The 22,123-nt window shown below is 33.6% G+C and overlaps 1 protein-coding gene across 1 annotated transcript in view; it reads left to right on the top strand.

Moving 5' to 3' along the window:
* The window catches only part of Sli (slit guidance ligand), a 520,631-nt gene that overhangs the window by 447,370 nt on the left and 51,138 nt on the right, over positions 1–22,123 (top strand). Inside the window, 1 exon segment of the mRNA XM_076393084.1 lies at positions 20,205–20,276. Coding sequence (XP_076249199.1) covers positions 20,205–20,276 — 72 coding nt within the window.

Raw genomic sequence — 22,123 nt, 5'->3', positions numbered from 1 at the left:
CAAGTTTTTATCAGTTCTATTAAATAATCAGGCGTCCTGTTGCTCTGGGGTCTACATAGTTACATAATCTCCTGCATAGTGATTTAAACAGTTATGCGATCAGGTAAGATTTAAACGGCTAAGGGATATGTTGCATGGCGATCGAAGCGATTGCGTTATCAACTGATCCAAGATCTAAATCCTAACTGATTGCGTGATAAACTATGCAGAGAACTGTTTAAGTAGTCTCTGCATCAGTTTCATAGAGATCTAACTACTGTCCTGATCAGTTGCTTAGAAATCTAAGTAGTTTCCTGATCAATCGGTCAGAGACTTAAACAGTTGCGGAACGAGCTACTTAAAGATTAAATGCGCCGGTTATCAGTTGCTTAAAGGCTTAAATAATTGCGTGACCAGCTATTTAGGACACTCAATTGCTCTTTACCTAGTTTATTGAGAAACTACATAATTGTTCAACGTCTTTCTGTATACTTTTATAAACAGATAGTTAGTTTCAATAGTCATAATAAATATTTCTTATTGACGAAAGAATCTACAGGAGTCTTATAATTTTTATGCTCTCATTATAAAAACATTGACTCCAATTTTCTTGATCTTAGAGATATGCAACATTTATTTGTTTTCTGCTACGAGAATACTAAAGTGATTTTGCCTTGACTAACAGCTTTTTTCAATCCCAGTTTTCCTAGTTTTTATTTAAAATATAGGTTTTCTAAAAATTTGTAATTATCCTGACGAAATATAGGGATAAAAGTATTTGGAAATCGATATATTCCAATAAGTCCAATATTCGAATTTATCGGTGTATTCGGATTTGGATAAAATGACAATTTTTAGGATCATAACTACCGTGTTACAGTTAATTATTACACATAAAATTACAATGTAATTTTCGAATATTTTGAGACACCTCAACAACTTCGTTAGTCAACTTCAAATTTTCCTAACTTTTATCCACTATCAGAAGTTGTAAGTAAACAACATTCTGTCCTTATATTTTGTTCCTCCCTTGCGTATATTACTGACACCCAACCACAGGAAAAGATATAAACGAAGCTTACTGGAAGACAGCAGGAGATCTAGAAGAGCAAATAATTCATGTGTGAAAAATATTGGCGAGCCGGGAGGGCGAAAACAATCGATTGGTTCAATTTATCGACAGTAACTGGGGTTTTTCGGTCCGCAATTGTATAAATTTGTCTCCATTTGTGACGGGAACCCTGCTAGGTGCGTCTATATACACTATTCGCCACGGGGAAAATGGACGACGCACCTAGCATTCTTTTCGTTTCTCCTGTCACGATTATTCGTGAGTAGCAAGTGGAGTGGAAAGCCGTCGATACGTCAAATCGACTCGGGAGCCACCCTTTTCTTCCGCCCCCATCGGAAAGCTACGAAGACACGCTGCAGGGCGTCGATGCCGCGCCGATAAACTCAATCAAGAGATTCCATTTGCATTTCGACGTCGAGGCGCGTATCGTAAACCCTGTTTCGCGAGCTACGTCGGCAAATGGAGGCTTGGCGTACTGAAGCTAAGGGAGAATTCTACTGTTTTTTCGCCTTCCTATTTTTAGCTTACTCGATCGTTCGAATATTATCGAGTTTTCTTGAGTCTTGGGGGAATTTTGAAAGAATACGGTATATTTGGGAAAGCACTTCCGAAGTTTCGAAGTAGAGATATTGTAGAAGAAGTAATAGTTGTGACGGTTATGTCTACATAGATGGCTACGTATACCTTCGTCCAAAGTTGAGATACTTGCTTGATTACAACAAATATGTATTTGCAAAATGTTATAAAACTAGTAATATATTTACATAATTGTTAAGCATTTATTTTCATATACAGAGTGTTCGATAACATGTGTTAGAAATTTTAAGGGGTTAATTGTATGTGTTAAAATAGAACAAAAATCAAGAATGACAAAATTGTTTGTTTGATTCCTTTTTAGGATTATTAATTGTTCCAAGAACGTCTCAAATTCGCGTGAAATATAACTTCCTTAGGACTTATTCTACTAGCGGCGTGCATTAGTTCAGACACAGCAAAGTTAGTAGAACAAGTCAGAAGTCAGACACATTTCACATATGTACATACATATAAGGAAATGTTATTTCGTCTATCTTCATTTTTGATTTATTTTAGCATTTAGAATCACCCTTTAACCTTTTTGCCACTTATCGTCAAGCAACTTGTATGTTATATTAAATATCTTACCCAAACCATCACATAGTATGTATATTTCCCTTCATAATCCTAGAATCTCTTCGAATTTTTCACAATTTTCTAGAGATTTCAGAATAGAACACAGTGAAGGCATGCCACGTACAATTATTGAATAATTTTAAGGATTGAAGTAATTACATTAATTACTTCTATACAGCTAGAATACAAACAAATTCTATTTATGTTCACAAGATTATGATAGATAAAGACACACCTTTTTAGCATGTGTAAGTTGTTCTGAGCAATTTCTCGTGCATGTCAGGTATAAATTCTTTACTTTCATCATTGACGATTTCTTCTAGTCAATGTCCCGATTCACTCTTAGAGTTCCTACTTTCGATCGAACAATTTTGCAAATGAATTGCGACATGTTCTTTTATTTACACTACTTGTTTCAAGTGCTATATCAACATTACAAACATTACAAAAAGTTTAAACAACAAAGAAATGATAAGTATTTACTGCACCTTCATGGTTTGCTTTGGCTATCTGCCATATTATAATAAGATGCTTCGCATCAAACAGTAGTTGATCAAATATGTTAAGAGAGATCTATTACTGAAATGAAAAACCGTATTTTGACGAACACAAAGAAACAAATTTATTCCATAGAACATGTAATTATATTCTAAATTTACAATAAAGCAAAACATGGGCATTAATTATCATGACAACTAATAAATCTGTACCTTATAGCCAGAGTAATTCAAGTCCTTTTTTGTCATTTTTTAGGAGAGCTGATAAACAAATACGATTACCCATTGCTTAACATAGTATTTAAAGTAGTTTATACTATTAAGTTACTTTCGCTTATAACGTAACTTAAGTAAATTCTTATTACTCTAACAAAATCAAGAGAAAACAATAAGATCCTGTAATAAACTAATTATAAACAAACTACAAATTATGACAAACTTCAAAGATTCTCTCAATTAACATGTTTGTTACTGTTGTCGAAGCATCGACGATGTAGAGTATAATATTCTATGTGCCAGGCGTCAACAGTGCGTCGATAAAATATTGGTCAGTCTTTAAGTGTAGGAATCGATGGCACACAGCATGCCACTAACATTTTCCTAACGACTGCAAACCTATTAGCTCTTTAAAGCATGGCAGAGTTAATCGTGTCCCTCCTTTTTAATACGGAAATATACGTAGTGGAATATTTTTTATAACACTTTGAAAAATTTAATTTCCTAATAATAATTAGAATAAACTCACTTTATTAAATATTGTAAGAATAAAATTCCTATGTAATATGGGCCTTTTTGTTTTCTAAAATTCCGTGCTTCAAAGAGTTAAATAAACACGTGTTAGAACATTCACACTTCTACACTCAGAGAACACAGAAGTTTTTAGAAATTTCTAAAATGTTACTGATATACTAATATCGACATCATACCAAGAAAGTATAATCATGTTTTGCACAAATATCAAAATCATTGACAACATATAAAAACTAAAATTAAGATATACGAAGGTAGTCCCAGAAGTACCTGACCTAACAAAGAAAACACAACGAATTTGGGAAAAAATATCTTTATTTCTCTGCATAGTTTCCTTTTAGCTCGATACACTTTTCCCATCGATGTTCAATAGCTTCGATACCCTGTTTATAGTAAGAACCGTCGAGCTCCTCAAAATAGCTATCAACCGCAGACTCCACCTCTTCATTGTTGGCAAATCTTTTACCATCAAGCTGTTTTTTCAAGTTTGGAAACAGAAAATAATCCGAGGGAGCTAAATCTGGCGAATAGAATGCGTGAAGAAGCAATTCGAACTTTAACTCATGACGCTGTTTTTGTTCCACTGTGAGCAAACGTGGCACCCATCTTGCGCACAGCTTTGTCATGTCCAAATTTTCAATTAATATGCAACGTACAGCACTTCTTGAAATGCCTACCACGTCTGCTAGCACATGCTCTTTCAGTCGACGGTCATCCAATACCATTTTGTGGATTTTCTTCACCATTTGGTCGACCACTGCGATGTTCGTCTTGACGATTTCATGTGCAACAACCTAGTATATTAGCACCTTCCAAAAAGTCACAGCCCCAGCAGCTGCCAATTCCTTCGAGCAATAGGCCGTACCGCTACCGCTATAAATTGCGAAAGCGCTAATAACCCAGTCACGTCCGTCTCCGGTGGACAGAAATATCCCAATAGCCTCAGTTAAATTTACCGGTCCCTAAAAACTGATGCACGACTTGTTCTGCGTAGAGTGAATGACCGTCGTCAAGAGGTGACGATTCGCGGGCCATCGTTACGTCGCCATCTGTAGCCGTCGATGGCATCGTCCACGACGAAGTACAGTAGCCCGCCTGGTCGGAAAGGAAGTGCCGTTTCGGTTCCCTCGACAGATTTGTGCTTCCAGGAACGCTAACACTGCTTTCCGCGGTGGTCCCTGCTGCGTTCAATTAAAACAGCCCGCCATCTTCCCAAGCAGCGATAATGGCTATCACCTTGCGTTATCGTCCCTCGTACGGGATACCTATGGTTATTAAATCGGATCGAGAACTGGCCCCAAATGGCTTTTTGTATTGGGCTCGGACGATTTCTCTTTGATATAGGGGAGGACTCTCGCTCGCTTTATCGGATGGCAATTAATTTCTGGTTACGAGACTCGAACGGGCTCCAAGCCACCGTCGCCGCCGCTACCGAAGAAGTTAATGGCGAATGATGAGATGCTAATTGAAGCGGGACACCGACCACGCTACAGTAATGCGAAGAATGTTTGCAGTTTACGAGGTGGATTATGTGCCGAGGGAACTGGGCTGAACAGCACGGACGGTATTAAGAAGCGAAACTTGAATATTACGAGAAGACGCGCAATTTATTAAATTACATAGTTTGCGGGCCGGATCGCGTTCAAAGGGAAGAAAATTTTGACCGGGAAAGCGTTTGAACAGTTTTGCTGTCTATTCTGAAATAAGGATATTGTGGAGGAGGTTCTTTAGTAATAATTCTTGTGCTACCTGAGTACATACTTATATTCTTGTGATGAAATTAGTGTAGGAGATAATACATATTTGAGGTAATTCAATTTTGAGGTAATGTTACAAGAAATTTTTTACATCGGATTTTAGAATATTCTGAATACTTGATACACACACTTGATACATTGCTGATCAAAAGTTTGGAATACTTTTTAAATTAAAAAAAAACATGGATTCCTTCGTTCAACACATAAGTCAAGTAACAGTAAACAATTGCATGGAATTTTTTCATTGTTTGAAACTAAAGAACGTTGTAAATTATTGGAGGTATTAATTTCAAGTAAAAAATGATTTGTTATATTAGTCATTGTAGCATGCTTTCGAGATATTGACTTTTAAAGTTTTCAATTTGAATACTGTTTTATGAACCTGTATCTTCTTGAAGCATCATTTTTAAGCACAAAAATATTTTAATATCCTTCCTTCTCTCTACAAATATAAATTCTATAATTCTAGATCTGAATTAAAGCTTTAAACCGAATTTTTTCGAAAATGTGTAAGTCGTTTTGACTTACAGCTACAGATATAGTCCTGTATACCTTTAATAAGTAGGTATTAGCAAGTGATTCCAAGTTATTGGCTTGTAGTGTACTTAGAATGTACTGGATGTCCCAAAAATGACGGTACAAATAAAGAGGCCTACCTCTTTATGCCTATCTAACAGTAAGAATGCCTACATTCAAGATAAAACAAATAAGTGTAAAATATACAATACATTTTTTTAATATGTTTCGTTTTTCAGAAAATTGAATTTGAATTACGATTGTTACAAGCATACGGAAGTACAGTTTTGAGCGTTTAAAGGGTCCACGAGATAAGGGGAACACTCTTGGACTGACCATTGACTTTCTCTACTGTAAGCTAGGAACATTTTCTCCCCGTTTACCCTTCAAATGCTGCAAACTTTACTTTGGTACTCTTGTCTTCAGCTGAAATTCAAAGTCAATTTTCTCGAAAATGAAGTATGATATCAACAAATTTTATTGTATACTTACGATTAATTTTTTTCATCTAGACTCTCCACCTATCCGCTTGTACCTTCGGTTCTGAAACATCCTGTGTATTGAACATCTATAATATCCAGGATGTCTTAGAATATATTAGACACCTAGGATACTCAGGAAATCCGGGTGTCTCTCGTTCTCAAATTCGTATTGCCATGTAACATTTAGAACACTTGACGTACCTGCTGTTACAACGGAGTATCCTTATCATCCCAAGTATACTGAAGATCTAAGACAAACTTAAGATATTCGTGACATCCGTGATATCTTAAGCCAATGTTAACTAAATTCTACTTCTCATTTATGAAGACAAATTATCAACAAGTAACGCACTTCTTTAACTCTAAAACTGCAATATCCATAAATAACACATTTTTGTATTCAATATAAAATTAATAATAAAAAGGAAAAGAATAAAACTAATTAATATAAACATCTTTTCATATTAGAATTCCTGGAAATGAAGAAGAAGATAAAGCAGCAAAGAAAGCTATTAACGACCCAATTACTGATAAATATACAGATATATACGTTTTCAAGAACCTCTAATTATGCGAATGAAAACTAAATATTAAAAAGTATAAAAACGAACTTAAATGAACTAATGCAAGCTCTGAAGTGATAGGAAGCACTATCAGAATCAAACATAATAAGGTTACAAAGTGCAAAGAAACTAAAACAACTCGCATTTATAAAATCTTTAAACAGACACAATCTCCTTTACGAAATTTAGAAAGCATAAATTTACAATAATTAAAGTTATATACTTAAACATCATTTATTCTTATATATTACATTCAGACAAATGATTTTTCTTGGCACTTTTACTATTCACATTCTTCCATATCGTTTTAAAATACATATATATTTCCATTAAAATTCTCTCCTACAAAAATACTCAATTAATTTCGTATTAATATGTATGCTATTGAATCAATTGTCCAAAAATTCATTTGTCCGTTACTCTACCTTTTCCATAGTTAGAACAAATGAAGAATTAATTGGACATTACGTAGTTATTATGCTCACATATTCATTTACCAATTCCTAAAGTTTGTAACATTACTGTGTATTTAAGAGCAAATGTTTCTTCTCTTATATGAGTGTAAATTCCTAGTAATTGTTCGAAAAACCAAAACTGGTGAAGAAAATTATGTGTACCCTTATTATATAAACAATTTGATAATATAAACTTTCTTGCCCCTCGGCAGGTTCACACAGAATTCTACTTGGTGATCGTCAACTGAAATCGACGATCATATCGAAGATATTAATAATAGTCTTTAGAAAATAAAAAACATTTTCCATTAAAAGGGTGTTTCAATTTTACGTTTGTTCGTAAGGCGATTAATCAAAGCTTAATTACAATTGAAACAATTCGCCTCGTCAGATTGACTATTAGCCACAGCCAAGCGATTGAGGTCCGGTGTACCTTCCCAATGATTCAATTCACGAAGCTACAATGACATCCAGCGGAAATCCAATCGTGTCCCGTGAGGCACATTTTCATCGCCGCGGCATTTTTGACAGGCGACTCACGTGCTACCGGCTAACAAAATTACTTTTCGCGTCGTCGGGACATTCACGCTTAAATACGTTTCTACGAGCTTTCTACGAGCTTTCCACGAGCAGAGTCGAGCTTGGTAAATCTACTACGACGGTCTACCGATGGAGGAGGTCCATGGGATGGGAAGAGGGAAGGGTGACCGAAGAGCAAGAGAGGCCGAGTGACTCGACAACGGACAGGAATAAGGTGTCGGTACGCGTCTATATTTGTGCTAGCGCTAGATGGACCGCTGGCAGATGTAATCAAAGTTTGCAGACGACCACTCCTGAGATTCTTCTATCGGCAATGGCCAAGACAAGTCGGAACGAATGCGTACCTTTCTCGTATGTTGGTGAATTCTGAGAAATTCCTGTCGGTATATGAAACTTTGCTGCTTTTGGAAAATAAAGAAAACCCACAATTCCAAAGATATCAGAGAATCAATTCTTTTTTTTTTGTTAATATCCGGGCGCCTAATGAATTCACGTAATACTATTTAAATGCTATTTAAATCTGTGAAATAGTAATTGAAAGCAATTCTCATCACTTTCTTCTGGAATAAACGAGTTCAAAATTAAAAATGATTGATTTTATAAAGCTATCAATGGTTAAATAAAATTAAATGCGCAACTCTTTGACTCATCCTTCATAATTTGGATATTCGCTTGAATTAATCACGTTCAGTTTTCCATGAATTCATTGATTTGTACTAATTTCATTCTATGTTTCCTGCAGGCACTTTCGTATGTGTTTATTAACTGTGTTTATTATCATGATTTCATTATTTTTAATTGTAGATAAACTAATTTATACATAGAAATCAGTTAGATTGCATCACGACATTTTACTGTACGTAATAGTAACAATCACAAATAGAAGATCATTGTAACTTGTTTTATTTGGAATTTAAGTTACATTTTGTCAAAGTTAAAAGTAAGCAAATGGTCAGGTATTTTAGCCAGTAGTGTACATTTTTCTGTACAGTTTGATAAAATTTCATTCGAACAATGAACAGTAAGAATGCATAAACTTTTATTTAAAAAATTGACTGTGAATTATCGGTGTTTCTTTGAAAATGGCTCTCATATGAAATTGTATTTTTTACTCATTCCGTTTCTCCTTAGAATCCAAAAGAATTATATAATACAATAGAACCTCGGTTATCCGAATTCTCTACTACTATCCGAACACTCCGTTATTTTAACTTTGTTATCTGAACGTTTTCTATGTAAACACTTCAATCTAAAACGGTTCATACACGATACCATTTGTTGTAGAAATCAGTAAGAATTTAATGTTCACAAAGCATAATATCATGGTACAATGATGACGATATGTCCTAACATTTTGAAGCATTTGAAATACAATTCTATTATTGCATTTAATTTAGTAAAAAAGGTGTGATTTAACAGCTAAGACTTGAAACCGATAAATCATTAACCAAAACAGATTTAAGTATATTCTTCGTGATTGTTATTATTATATGAATCCAATATCGTATTTTTTGTTTTAAATAAATGAAAATGAACATCAAAAATGTATGTGTTTTAAGAACAAAAATTACATATTTTAGAAACAAAAATATGTGTACAAAGATAAATAATTTTACTGTTATCCTTAGTTTAAAATAAAAAATTGGTTTATGAGTAAAGTGATCATTCTATCTGACCATTAGGGAAGGTGACTCATATTCCGAAGTAAGATGGTTCAATAAAGGAATTTAAAAAATAATGTTTATATTCCGAGAATAAATGATTAATCGTTCATCACTTCTTGAGTGATATATTAAGTATCGCATAATTATTTTCTAAAATGTTTATAAAAGGACTATGTTTTGAATTTATTTAGCACTATTGGTAGTGTACTCAGTCGAAATTTGATTGAAATCGCTTCAATAGTTTGCGAGAAATGGGGTCGTTTGGACAATTTTGCATATAAATAGTAGGCGGTTGTGGATTGCCTTCAGCTGTTTTTATACCACCTGGTAAATGTATATTTTTGTGCACTTTTTTTGAGTACCATTTGTATCGTGCGTGTACGTAGGAAGAAAAAAAAATATTTGTCACAGTTTTTATAAAATGTAGCAAAAGGTGAAAAAAGCGAAATTGATTTTTCAATTAATCAAAACATTAATACTTTCTTTATTATTTTCTATTTTTCTTGTAAGAATTTAATGTTAATTTTGGATGTATAATTTTGGAATGCCCTGTCTTTAGCCGAGATATTACTGCTCTCTCGTTCATGTTGAGTTCGGTATTTGGGATTTCTTGATAAAAATCTTTAACTACATTGTGGATTTTTGCTTTGCTCTATGTAATCTATGTTTGGTTCTATTCTTCTTTAATATAGCTTTTTTCATGTTTTATAAGTTCTTGGTAGGGTATAGGGACCAGAGAATTTAATGGAAGTGTTGTTGCTTTCTTGGAATTGGAGTCTCCTTTTTCGTTCTCGGTTATTCTTTGGTGTAAAGGTATCCAGGTAATAGTAATATTTTTGTTTACGTAAGAGAGTTCGGTGCATATTATTCATATAAGGCGTATTATCTATTGTCATTACGAAGAATCGAGGAATTTCTTTTAACATCCTCCGGGTCTATATAGATTTGCTTCCAGAAACTTAAAATATGTGCGAATTCAAGCTCAGATATTCCTGCTTTTAGAGATGTAACTTCTGAACATAATCTAATATTGTTTCTTCTGCATTTCTTTTCTATCTCAATATTAGAGATTGTAGGAGAAACATTTGAAAGTGCTATATGTTGCGCTGGCTCTAACATTGATCTTGTTTCTATTTTTGTGTTATTTATTTGTATTACTTGTAAGTGTTAACGAGTAACGAAACATGAGATGTCAATGGCTGATCGGGCGAAGCTCCGAGGAGTCTGCGTTTTGTAGACATTAAGTGAAGAGTCTGGGTTTTCCGGGGCGACACGTTTGAGCAAGAGTTCAATCTTAGCTGGTCCACGACATTGAAAAGACAAAAATATATTATATTATCACTTGTTTAACTATTTTGTGTCACTGCAACACATCCTACATACTTCCCAGATAGCACACGACGTCTTGAAGACATCTATTTTATGTTCATTTTATGCCTGAACGTCTTACGACATAATTCAGACGTCTTAGAAACCTCCAAGAGCGTATATCTTAAAGACTTGCAAAGTTTATGTCTATAAAATGTCTTAAAGACACACTACATGGGCGTCTTACGTCTTAAAAACGTCTAATTTTTGCCTGAACGTCTTATATACGTAATTTGAACGTCCCTAAAACGTCTTATAAATGTTTCTTAAGACGTCCTAAAGACATACTGATTTGTAACATCGGACGTCTCAGAGACGTCTTTTGGACATTTTTAGGACTTTACTGGATGTTTTTATGGCGTTTTTAAGATGTCTCTGTGCTATTTGAGTTTATATTGATTGGTTAGGGAGGTGACAGTTTCTTTCTTCTCTAAATGCATACAGATCCTACCATTTGAGATTTGGAATATGTACCTTATTGCATTAGGGTGGACTATTTTTCCAATTACACAGGCATACTTTTTAATGCTGATATCATCCATCGATGGAGTATGCCAGCTTGGTGCTTGGTAGGCGTATTTTTATATTTAGTGGCATTTGTGTAAAATTTTTCTTGTTGTGTTAATGTGATACTTTCTGGATTCCTTTCTGCGACATTAAACGCTGCAAGATCCCACTACTCAGAAGTCTTGCTTAACTGCTGTTTTTCTGATAGCATCTTGCCATACATATAAGTGATAGTCTATTTAGGTTGACCAATTTATAATTTTTGAACTTCGTTTATGGGATCTCACTGACATGAAAGAACTACACCAGCACGACACAAATCCATTACCATCTATCCCTGTTCCTATTTCATTTCACCTACTGCGTTATGTTTTGCCACACGTAATCAACAAAAAGACGTCTGGACTGTGTGATGGTTCAGTCGCCACTGCTTTATTATTTTATTAATTAGCGCATACACAGATTACGAAAAGAATTGAGCTCAAACTTTTATGGCCAATTTTAGCTAAATCGATAATGTACTGTACAAATTTCCATTTTTGTTGATTTTCTGATGCTTATAATATATTATTTAGCAGCTACTAAAGAGTATTCTAATATTACCCACTTCATAAGGGGCAAGCCTATTAGGCCCAAAGATAATAAGCTTTTTAAAAATACACATGTGTACAGAGAAATTATGTGACAAATGATACTGGAAATGATTTAAGAAATAATTTGATATTAATAGCAAAGTGTTGCATTAGAAACACTTTACATGCCACAATTAAATTTTAAACTTTTACATGCCACATGCCACTCCATCGCTATCATAGTACTCGTCACTTTAAAACTCATCTGATCCCAACAGTGCTACTGTAGATTTTTATAATCCGAAGTTCGTAATAATAGTCGCTATCAGGGAAGAATAATAAAGTGAAATTGACCTTTTCTTGTGTAATGAAAGTTCTTCGATGTAATCATTGATGCCTACGAAGTTTTAAGTAGATTTTTTAGGCCTGAGTTAAGAATGTTATGGTAATATTAAAAGTTACGGAAGGATATTAAGTTCCAATGATCCACGTAGTTAAGGTGAAATGGTGTAAAAATTCTATCATGAAAGACGAGATCGATTTTTGTGGTGATCAGGTTACAGAGGTGTAATAAAAAAAGCATAGTTAACAGGTTATTTTCTTTTGACTATTCTATATTATTTCTATTCATAATTTACATCATTTATAATTTAGATTACCTTTTTTTTTTAAATTATGCTATTTATAATTTAGATATTCTGAACGTTTAGGGGAGTTCTGACTGTATTAGAATTTTTGAAATTTCTGTAAAATCTAAACACGTATTCTGTATACTATTCTGAAAATAATAATATATTATTTTCATCTTAAACGTTACAGATATTCTGGAGGTCTGAAATCTACAAGATATTTTAATTTTGTGATGTCTCTCGACATTGTCGAGATGTCATTGTCTCGTAGATGTCATTTATTTCAAATAAACTTATTGAATGTCCTAAATGTTTGTAATTATTCAAATATTTTAGATAATAATATCCAAGAAACATCATTCATAATTATGTAAATTAATATTATTTATAACTATATAAGAACTGTCACTCATATCCAAGAAAAGGTAAATTTATGCAACAGACGAGCCGAGCACGAGCCGAGCCGAACGATTACACCGTCGAAATACGTATTGCTAGTGCTTTATCATTTGTAACCATTTTCGTAAATGGATCTTAACATAGCACTCAAAATATTAAGTGTTATAACCTCATAAGTATTTGTTTCTCACTTACTGAAAAGTAACACAATCATATTAATTAACTCTCAGAAGCAACTTCACTCCAATAGTACAATAATATTAAAAAGAAACTAAAAAGTGAGTGCATCAATAATGATTTCACAAACATCTCATAAAATTTTGCTCTACTTTCTCTTTTGGTTGTAAATCAGCCTTATTAGAAACTCCTGGTGGAAAGCCGAAGGGAAGTTTTCAATGACATTAAAGAGCGTGAAAAAGGAAGAGCGCGAAAACTGAAGTATGCGAGGCTCGATCTCGTCTGTATTACAGCGTCCATAACAAAATTAAAAAAGTTTTCACGGTATGTTAAAAAGAAATATGCGGGACAGGCGGTTATTAGAGATTCAATAAAAAGAAGAAAAGACTTAAGTAACACGGAGTAACACTCCGCGTAGAGGGAAAACAAGCAACGCTAAGCCCTGGGGAATCCTTATCGAAGTTGAACGGATTTATCTCACCCAGGAAGATTTTTCCATCGAAGGACACGCTTCCCGCGAAACAGATTATCTTTTTACGGGCTTGTTACGCGCGTCTCACGACCGTTACGGCGTTACAGCCTTCGCCCAACGTCCTGGGCGACGTCGAAACGAGACGAGACGAAAGGATGATACCTCGTCGTCGTGTTCTTCGCGTTGGCTTCATTAGCCGCTGTCAACCGCGCTCGTTTTACCTCGTCCAGGGTTAATCGAATCGACGATAAAGTGGATTACGCGACCAACCTCGGCTGCATCCGATTCGATAACACCAATTGATCGTTCCTTGATCTGCAAACGATGTTTCTGACGCGTTCGCTGCATAGAATACGATAATAACATGACAACTTACACTGCAATCTAGTACTCGCTTATTGCCATTCAACGAGACGATAATTGAAATTAAAATTCTAGTCCCTGACCATCACATTAGTTGTTTCTGAATTGAATTTTCTGCATTGTGGGAGAATTTTCTTGCTTATCAATTAGTAGTAAATAATACTTGTAGAAATTTAACTAAACTTTATAAAAAATGTGTGTATCTGAGAAGCAGTCTAATCCAAGTTCATGTTTATCAGAATTAAATTTTGTACAGCATCTTATTGCTTTCTCTTAATTTTATTAGAATATATATATATAATAGAAATCTATTTAACCTTTTATATACACTGTTTGATTACTCCAATATCTGACTTAAAACATTAAAACTGTCACTGCAATCATGATTACGCCTTTTCCTTTTTTGCTTTGTATTGAAGTATCTATATTTATTACTAATTGCTTTTAAAGCACTTCAATGTAATAAATATGATGACCTTTCAATTGGTTTCACTGTAATTCTCCAGTGAATTAAAGTTAAAATAAGTAGAAAGTATTATAACTTGTATTATTTTTCGAAAGAAATAAAATTCTTAAAAAGAGATAAATAAGATTTAATAATATAATACTAAATACAAAATTACTTAATTATCATAAAATATTCTTTAGCTTTTACTCAAACATCTAATGTTTAAAATTGACAATGATATCTAGACAGTGCATTAGAAAATTTCGCAAGAGTCGACATATTTATCTTTTTGATATTAAAAACTGAATATTGGAAATGCTTTGTTATGTTTTTGAACATGTGACTTTCATATAAAGTATAACAAACAAATAAAAAACTAACCGTTTATAAATTATAATTTATATTTCAAATCGATGCATTAAATAAGTATCACATTTTAACAAATTTAACGTAACTCTATTTTCGTTCGTATCAGAACCGTATAACCCCTCCAGGTATTTCAAGAATAACGTGGTAATAGCTAATCCTCTTCATATTCGTTAAATGAAAAAATGTGTCCATGGTAAAATAAACATACACGGCTGGAATAGTCTGTCGAACTAATAACGGTTATGTGACTTCGATCAATGCTTGTTTTCTGCATTCGCGTGTAACTTTTCGCTTCTATGAAGAGGATTGGCGTGACACGAAGCTGAACATCTACATGAGAGAAAAACAACGAAAGTCTTCTATCCTACTCGTTTGTGCAACGGCTTTTAATTTCGTCCAATGAAGAGTTGATGCTCGTAAAATTGTTGTCGCTTTCATGCACACAGAGATTTTTTTGATCGTATCTTTAATCGTTTTTTTCATTAAAAATATGTCACGCCATGTAACTTTCGAGTGATCGATACAAACGGATCCTATACCTAAATAAACTGTTGAAAATGTTATAGGTCGAACGTGTGTTCTACAAATAGCTATGAACATGTAGGTGTTTTAATTTTTATATTGGAAAGGTTCTACACTTTAACTATTTGAATATCCCTGCCCGAATTGGTACTGTACATATGGTAAAAATACACAGGTTTTTGTGACTTTTTAGTTTTTTTTAAATCCTCTGATCTCGTGAAATTGTTAGTTTAGTTTTTCTGAAATTAATAATAAAAGATTTCAAAATATTCTTTACACGAATCGAATCTTTGAATCCAAGAATTTAAAACCAAGAATTGAATTAGTAACGTAACCATAATTGATGAATAACAGAAGTAGTCGAAACTGTTGTACTCAAATGACCTGATTGTATTTGCATCAATAATTTCATAATAATTATATAGATACAGATGATTTATTTGGATGATAGAAATTTATGAAAATTATGATTTTGATATACAAGTATAGTTTGCTTTTATAACATACTTAACTCTCATTTCAAACATCTACTATGTACTGCATTTAGTAAAATATATATGAATCATGGATCGGAGGATTACAAAATGTTCTTTGATTTATCTTAATGACTATTAACTGGTTAATAATTAGTATAATTGTTATGGTTACTTTTAATAATTGATTGCAGAAGTGATCACAAAAGAATGAATTACCATTTAACTTTGGTTACTATAATGATCACTACTGACCACCTCTTTTAACTCAAAATACTGGTTTAAAACACATATAACATTTAAAGCTTAACGCATTAGGAAAAATGCAATGGTTTCTGCACAACTAATTGACTCTAAAACACACTACGATATAACAAATATGACAACGAACTTAAAGTGAGGGAACACTACATTATAATATAGAAAAAAATGTCCCTCAACTCCGAATATTTATCCATTAACAATATCAAATTTCAATTTACCGCGATGCTATGACTGCCTAGGACACTCTATTATTGACCTATACTACTGCAACCAAAATTCCCACAAAACGCCTAACCCGCAATTCAACTTTCCACCAGAAATTAAGCCTACAATTAGCACCTACCATACACGAGGAAACAAGCACGCTGCGTAACGCTTCAACGTCCAAAAGCAGAACCAAGAATAAGAGTACCTGAAACCTGCGCGGTTTTCATACACTTCGCCTGGAAGGCCGCTTTGCCTGTTTCCACGCAATTATTCCGCCACGAGTGAAAAGCGCAACGACAATATCCAGCGGCAGAAATAAAGGGAGGAAAAGAAGTGGAAAAAAAAAGAACAAAGAGAGAATGATCCAAAACGCGGCTGCCACGGTGAAATTAAAATCTCACGCAAGGCTTAAAAGTGCCGCTAAAAACGGTCCCCCGTCTCTTTCGTCGTCGAACGTGGACCGTCGAGGAACGAAAACGAGGAAATAATTCACGTTTTCTCATCGTCGACGTCGTTGTCGTCGCCGGTCCAGGAAGGAAAGGAGAACCAAAAGAGGAAGAAGGATGAGGCAGGGAGGAGGAAAGAATTCGCACGGAGGAAAATCGGCGAAGTAGGCCTGCCTCGTTACTCCGTTCCTACGTCGGCTGTTTTTTGTCAGGTAAAAAGGTTCCAACGGAAGAAAAAGGTACCAGTTTAATAAGACCTTAATAACTTAGCTGGACTGGGGTTGCAGACGGCTGTGTTTGACGGCTACCTCTCTCTCGACCCTCCTCTTCCATGGGAGAAGCAAATTCGCACTTCCTAGTTATCGAGCGTGCAGCAGTCGAACAATGATGTTCGGTCGACTAGGCTTGACGACGAGTCTAACTTCTCAGTTACGGTGCCTTAGGGTAGATCAACAAGGAAAGTGTGCGATAATATATGTGTATATAACAGAAATTAATTCGATTATACTTGCATATAATAGTTACATACAAGTATAATCGAAAGCAGATGTAATAGTTGCACACAAGTATAATTGAATTAATAGTTACATACAACTTGAACAATGCATCAGAAAGCAGTCACGCTTAAGCACCGTTACGAATTGACAGCTACCAACCAAATTTCGAACACTGAAATGTTGTGACAGGTTCAATACAATAATTATATCTAATAAATAATTCGTAATGAATAATTTGTAAATACCATTATTGCATATTTTAATTTTGTATTTACTCTACAGCGTTTAACAGCAGGTCACAGAAATTGTAAGAGATGATTCTACGCACTAAAAAAAGACGAAAATCAAGAATGATAAAAATGTGTTTGAGGCCTTGTTTCAAAGTTATTAAGTGTTGAGAAAACACATAAAATTCACGTAAAATATGTCTGACATGGGACTTATACTACTGACTTCGCTTCGTCTGACCTAGCGTATAATAAGACACATTTTATGCGTATTTTAGCTGCTCTCTCAACAATTGGTAACTCTAAAGCGAAGCCATAAACGCAATATTGTCGTTCTTAAATTTCATCCTATTTCATCATGTAGACAAAAATGTCTGTCTTCTGTTGTCGCAATCCTGTATATTTCTTTTTACCCATATAAATTTCAATATTTAGCTAACAGATGTAAGAAATATATATACGTTTGTAAATTTGGACATAAAGTAGCTGTGGTCACACTGTAACGATGACTGTCAATCATTATTAACTATTTTTAATTAATTTAATAACTGGCAAGTATCAAGACGCATTAATATTGAAATTCATTCTAAAATATCAGAACGGATTTACGACATTCATGGTTCAAATGACAACTACCAGCTGATAGTGATCGATAGTAATCGATGGTCAGTGCATGATCATTTATAAGATTTTAGTAATTAGTTGGTAACAGTCAATGATAGTCGGTGATGAACGATGGTCGGTGCAATAAGGCTTAAAAAAGCTTCCTCACGCCAACGAGCAAAGAAAAAAATCTTCTCAATTAAATACACTAAATATCGTAGGTATTAAAATATTTTGTAAAATAATTGACAGTCCGATTAAATCTACTCCTAGCGTTTTCCGATTCACAAGAGCCCTCCTCCCCTTAGCACGAAATAAATGATTGTTGACGCAGCAAAACATTCGTTAATCGCATCGCGAATTCCAGTGTACTCGTTTCACAGTGATAACGTTGCTATGGGGTGGTTTTGACTGCCCCCATAAACGGCGACAGCGTTTTAAACGGGGGGAAAAAAGAGACTCGCGATAAAATTCTCCGTTGGCCGCTCTTTGTGCCGTTGTTACCTTTTGCGAGAGACAAATATTTGCGCGTCCTGAGAAACAGAAATACTTATTCACGACAAATAAATAAGCCGAATGGTAAGAGAGGAGGAGAGGGGTGGATGGCTGTGGTTGAAGAATGGAATTATTTAGTCGAGCACCGTGGAGAAGGGTCCTCCTATTGTACTCGAAAGTACAAACCTTGGTGGAGACACTCCCATCGAAATTTTTATGAGATTTTCGATTGAAGGGTATTATTACATTTTCACGATGGTGGTTCATATTATAGTAGAATGTACCTGGAAGTTACGTCTTCATTCGTTTTAAAATAAATGACGCAAGTCGAAGTAAAATTTATGAATATATCTACAAGGATTATTTTACGTTACATTAAAAGATATATTTTAACACAGATGCGATTACTATGAGGAAAAAAGCATATTTTTTTTACGTGGAAAGTTGCATGAATTTATTATTATTAGAGTTTCTCTTATTAGCCTATTTTTTAAAAATTACAAAAATATTATACATGAGAATCAACTTAATTTCATGTAACTAGAAAAAATACTTTCTTAGATGATGCTTATTGCAACATTCGAAAAAACTAGATTAAACAAAACTATACTTACGTACTTAAACCATATCTTTTTATTCTGTATAGTTAAATAGTTATAACAAAAAATGAAGATTGATTCTACAAACTACGTTTAGGGACAAGTATTCTAAACTATATCAATGAGATAGATAATTTTTTGAAACATTTTACCAACCACTACTCTTACAACAAAGAATGTTTTGTAAAGAAGAAATACCTGGTGCTTGTGAGTACGTCGATTAACAAATACAGTGGAGTGTCGATTATCCGAACTGAATTTTCCTCGACCTTTGTTATGTAGAATTTTCGGTATTTGGAACACTAACGATAAAACTATACAAGAACCTCAAGTAAACCTTAAACTATCACTTAGTAATAATTTATCTAAAATAAAAAAGATTGACCGTGAATTTTGAAGTTAGTGTTAATTCCAATAATCGACGTCCTAATATATTGTGAAACAATATTTGCAAAAGACTTTATAAGTGTTTAGAAGTCCAAGGATATCATTTTGAACAGTTAATAAAATAACTGGAGAATTATATTTATTTTGATATTTTTCGTCTTCTTTTCGCTTCCCGAAAATTTTTCTTCAAAAAACTATTTTCTACTCTAAACTATAGTTATGTGGAATGTAAGCGAATGAGTCAAATAATTGTCATTCAATTTAATAATAGATTGATATATTTATTAACACGACAAGATTAGAACTAGTGAACTATTTAATTTAAAAAAGAATATATTGATATTTTTACTAATTTCTGAAAAAAACAGTAGTTAAGCTTTTGTAATGTACATAAAGATACTAAATACAGCGACCTCGATCCATTTCGAGACGAAATTGTACGTATGTATATGTTATACACTCATATATGTATAATATTATTTTGACACTGCGCTGAGAAATTATCAAAATTAGTAATATTACATTTAAATATGTAGCCATATATACAATCAAAACCACTTTGCACATTTTTACTAAAACCTGATTAACAAAAAACAGAAATTCATATCACATAATCATCACAAATGAGAAGAACATATGTATATATGAATTAACATAAATTGAGATCTCTTTTTCTCTTTTATAAGTCGGAGTATTACTGTATTGATATGTACTACTGTCGACGATTAATTAATTCGTTACTTTCTGTTCCAGGGACCTTCAAGGAAACAATGTGACGGTGATATTCAAAACGGACTTTGAAGATTTACCAACACTTCACGTGCTGTGAGTAACAAGTCTAACTTTCTACTTAGTAAATAACGAAGAGAATTATCTTGGGTGTATTTGACGAAATTAAGTGGAACGCCGTCTGTGGCCATGATTAGGATTATTTGTTGAATTCTTTTGTATTTAAATGTGCAAACTTCGGAAACTTAAAACTTAGATATTTCGAAAATATAGTTCAAATACAGGATGATCCTCTGCTTGGAGACTCAAAGACAGTACTGTTACGAAAACATTGCAGTGAGACTCTATTGTGACTTAAGAGGCCCACAACGCTCTTGTGCATTTCATGACTGAAAATTAACAGATCGTATGTACTAATCGTTTCCCATAAGAAGTTCCCTGGGAAACTTTTCTCTTAATGTTTTCCAGAGGACTTCTCATGGGACATGTATAGGACAAATACAGTGTTCTCGCTACGGTGTTTTGTGGCGGCAGAGTCATTGAGCCTCTAAACGATAGAGTCACCCTGCATTATTCGAAAACTTAAGTATTCAAATATTTTGTGAAAGAATATGGTTTCTAAATGAAATGGAATTATTAAATTCTTAGGAAATACTTTTAACGACATAATATTCGAATAATGTCCATCCTAAGTTTACGTATATTTTTATTGCTAATATAACCATTAAAAATAATATACACTCACCATTGGCTAAAAGTTAGAAAATATTCCCTAAATTAAAGAAAGTCAAACTTAGTTTGTCAAACACACAACTCATAAAACAGTAAATAATTGTATTAATTTATTGCAAGATATTAAAATTTAAAACATTATAATATATTGAAAGTAATAACTTTGAGTCCAAAGTACTTTACCATATAGAATACATAACTTTAATTTGAATTAAGTAATTCTAAACTTTTTAAGATGCAACTTACATCATAATATACAGTTGTAATTTAGTAATCGAATTCAAACATTTGAACTTTAAACTTTTGGCTTAAGTTATCCTAGACGAGCCAAGGAAAACGATTGCACCGACGAATCACGTATTGAGATAAAAATCGTATACAGTGTTTCATCATTTATAACTGTGCATTTGTGATTGTTCGTTCGTATAATATTTGCTCGGCTCGCACTTGTCTTGTCAGTAATGCAAGAGTCCAACCAATACGCTCACAATCTGCCCTTGTACAATTCTTGAAACTACACTCTTCTAATACATGGTTGAATCGAAATTGGAACATTACTCATAATTTAAATACGTACATTCAAAAACAATGAAATATAATAAAATAATACCTGATTTGATTAAACGATCGAGCAGAGAGTGAGCGGACCGTAAGCGTATCTATAATTGATACATAGTGTGGTTCGACCCTAAATTGACCCATCCTAACATTTGAATGCCCATGAAATATTTTTACACGAAACTACTCGAATCGTTCCCATTAATAGCCCTATTAAAAATTAATTCATAGAATGAATTACGTGAAGTACTATTCCTGACTTTTACGGCGCGACACCTGAAAAATTGTCGAAAGGAATACAGGATACAATCATAAAGTGGCTTTAAGAGACCGGTTCATTTTATTCCACTTGTTAGTCGTCCACGCTATGAGTAAAGTAAAGTCACAAATGAGGACAATAGAAGTCTTAAGAGAAAGGAAGCACAGTAAAATTCTGTAAAACTTGCAAACAATAGAGAAAATAACCTTGTACAGAGGAAATAAGAAGTTAGTTAAATTTCCTAAAATTTTAAAACTATTCTTATGATGTCTTGTAATCTTTTGTACAAATGTGCAATAAATAAGACTATGTTAAAACTAAAAAAAGATAATCTAATATCAGTATGAATAAGCAAAACAAAGTTCTATTATTTTCGTATTAGGTTGTCCTATAA

This window comes from Calliopsis andreniformis, chromosome 3, assembly GCF_051401765.1.
Source record: "Calliopsis andreniformis isolate RMS-2024a chromosome 3, iyCalAndr_principal, whole genome shotgun sequence".
Lineage (NCBI taxonomy): Eukaryota > Metazoa > Arthropoda > Insecta > Hymenoptera > Andrenidae > Calliopsis > Calliopsis andreniformis.
The sequence above is the reverse complement of the archived record's forward strand: the minus strand, read 5'-3'. Positions and strand labels throughout refer to the sequence as shown.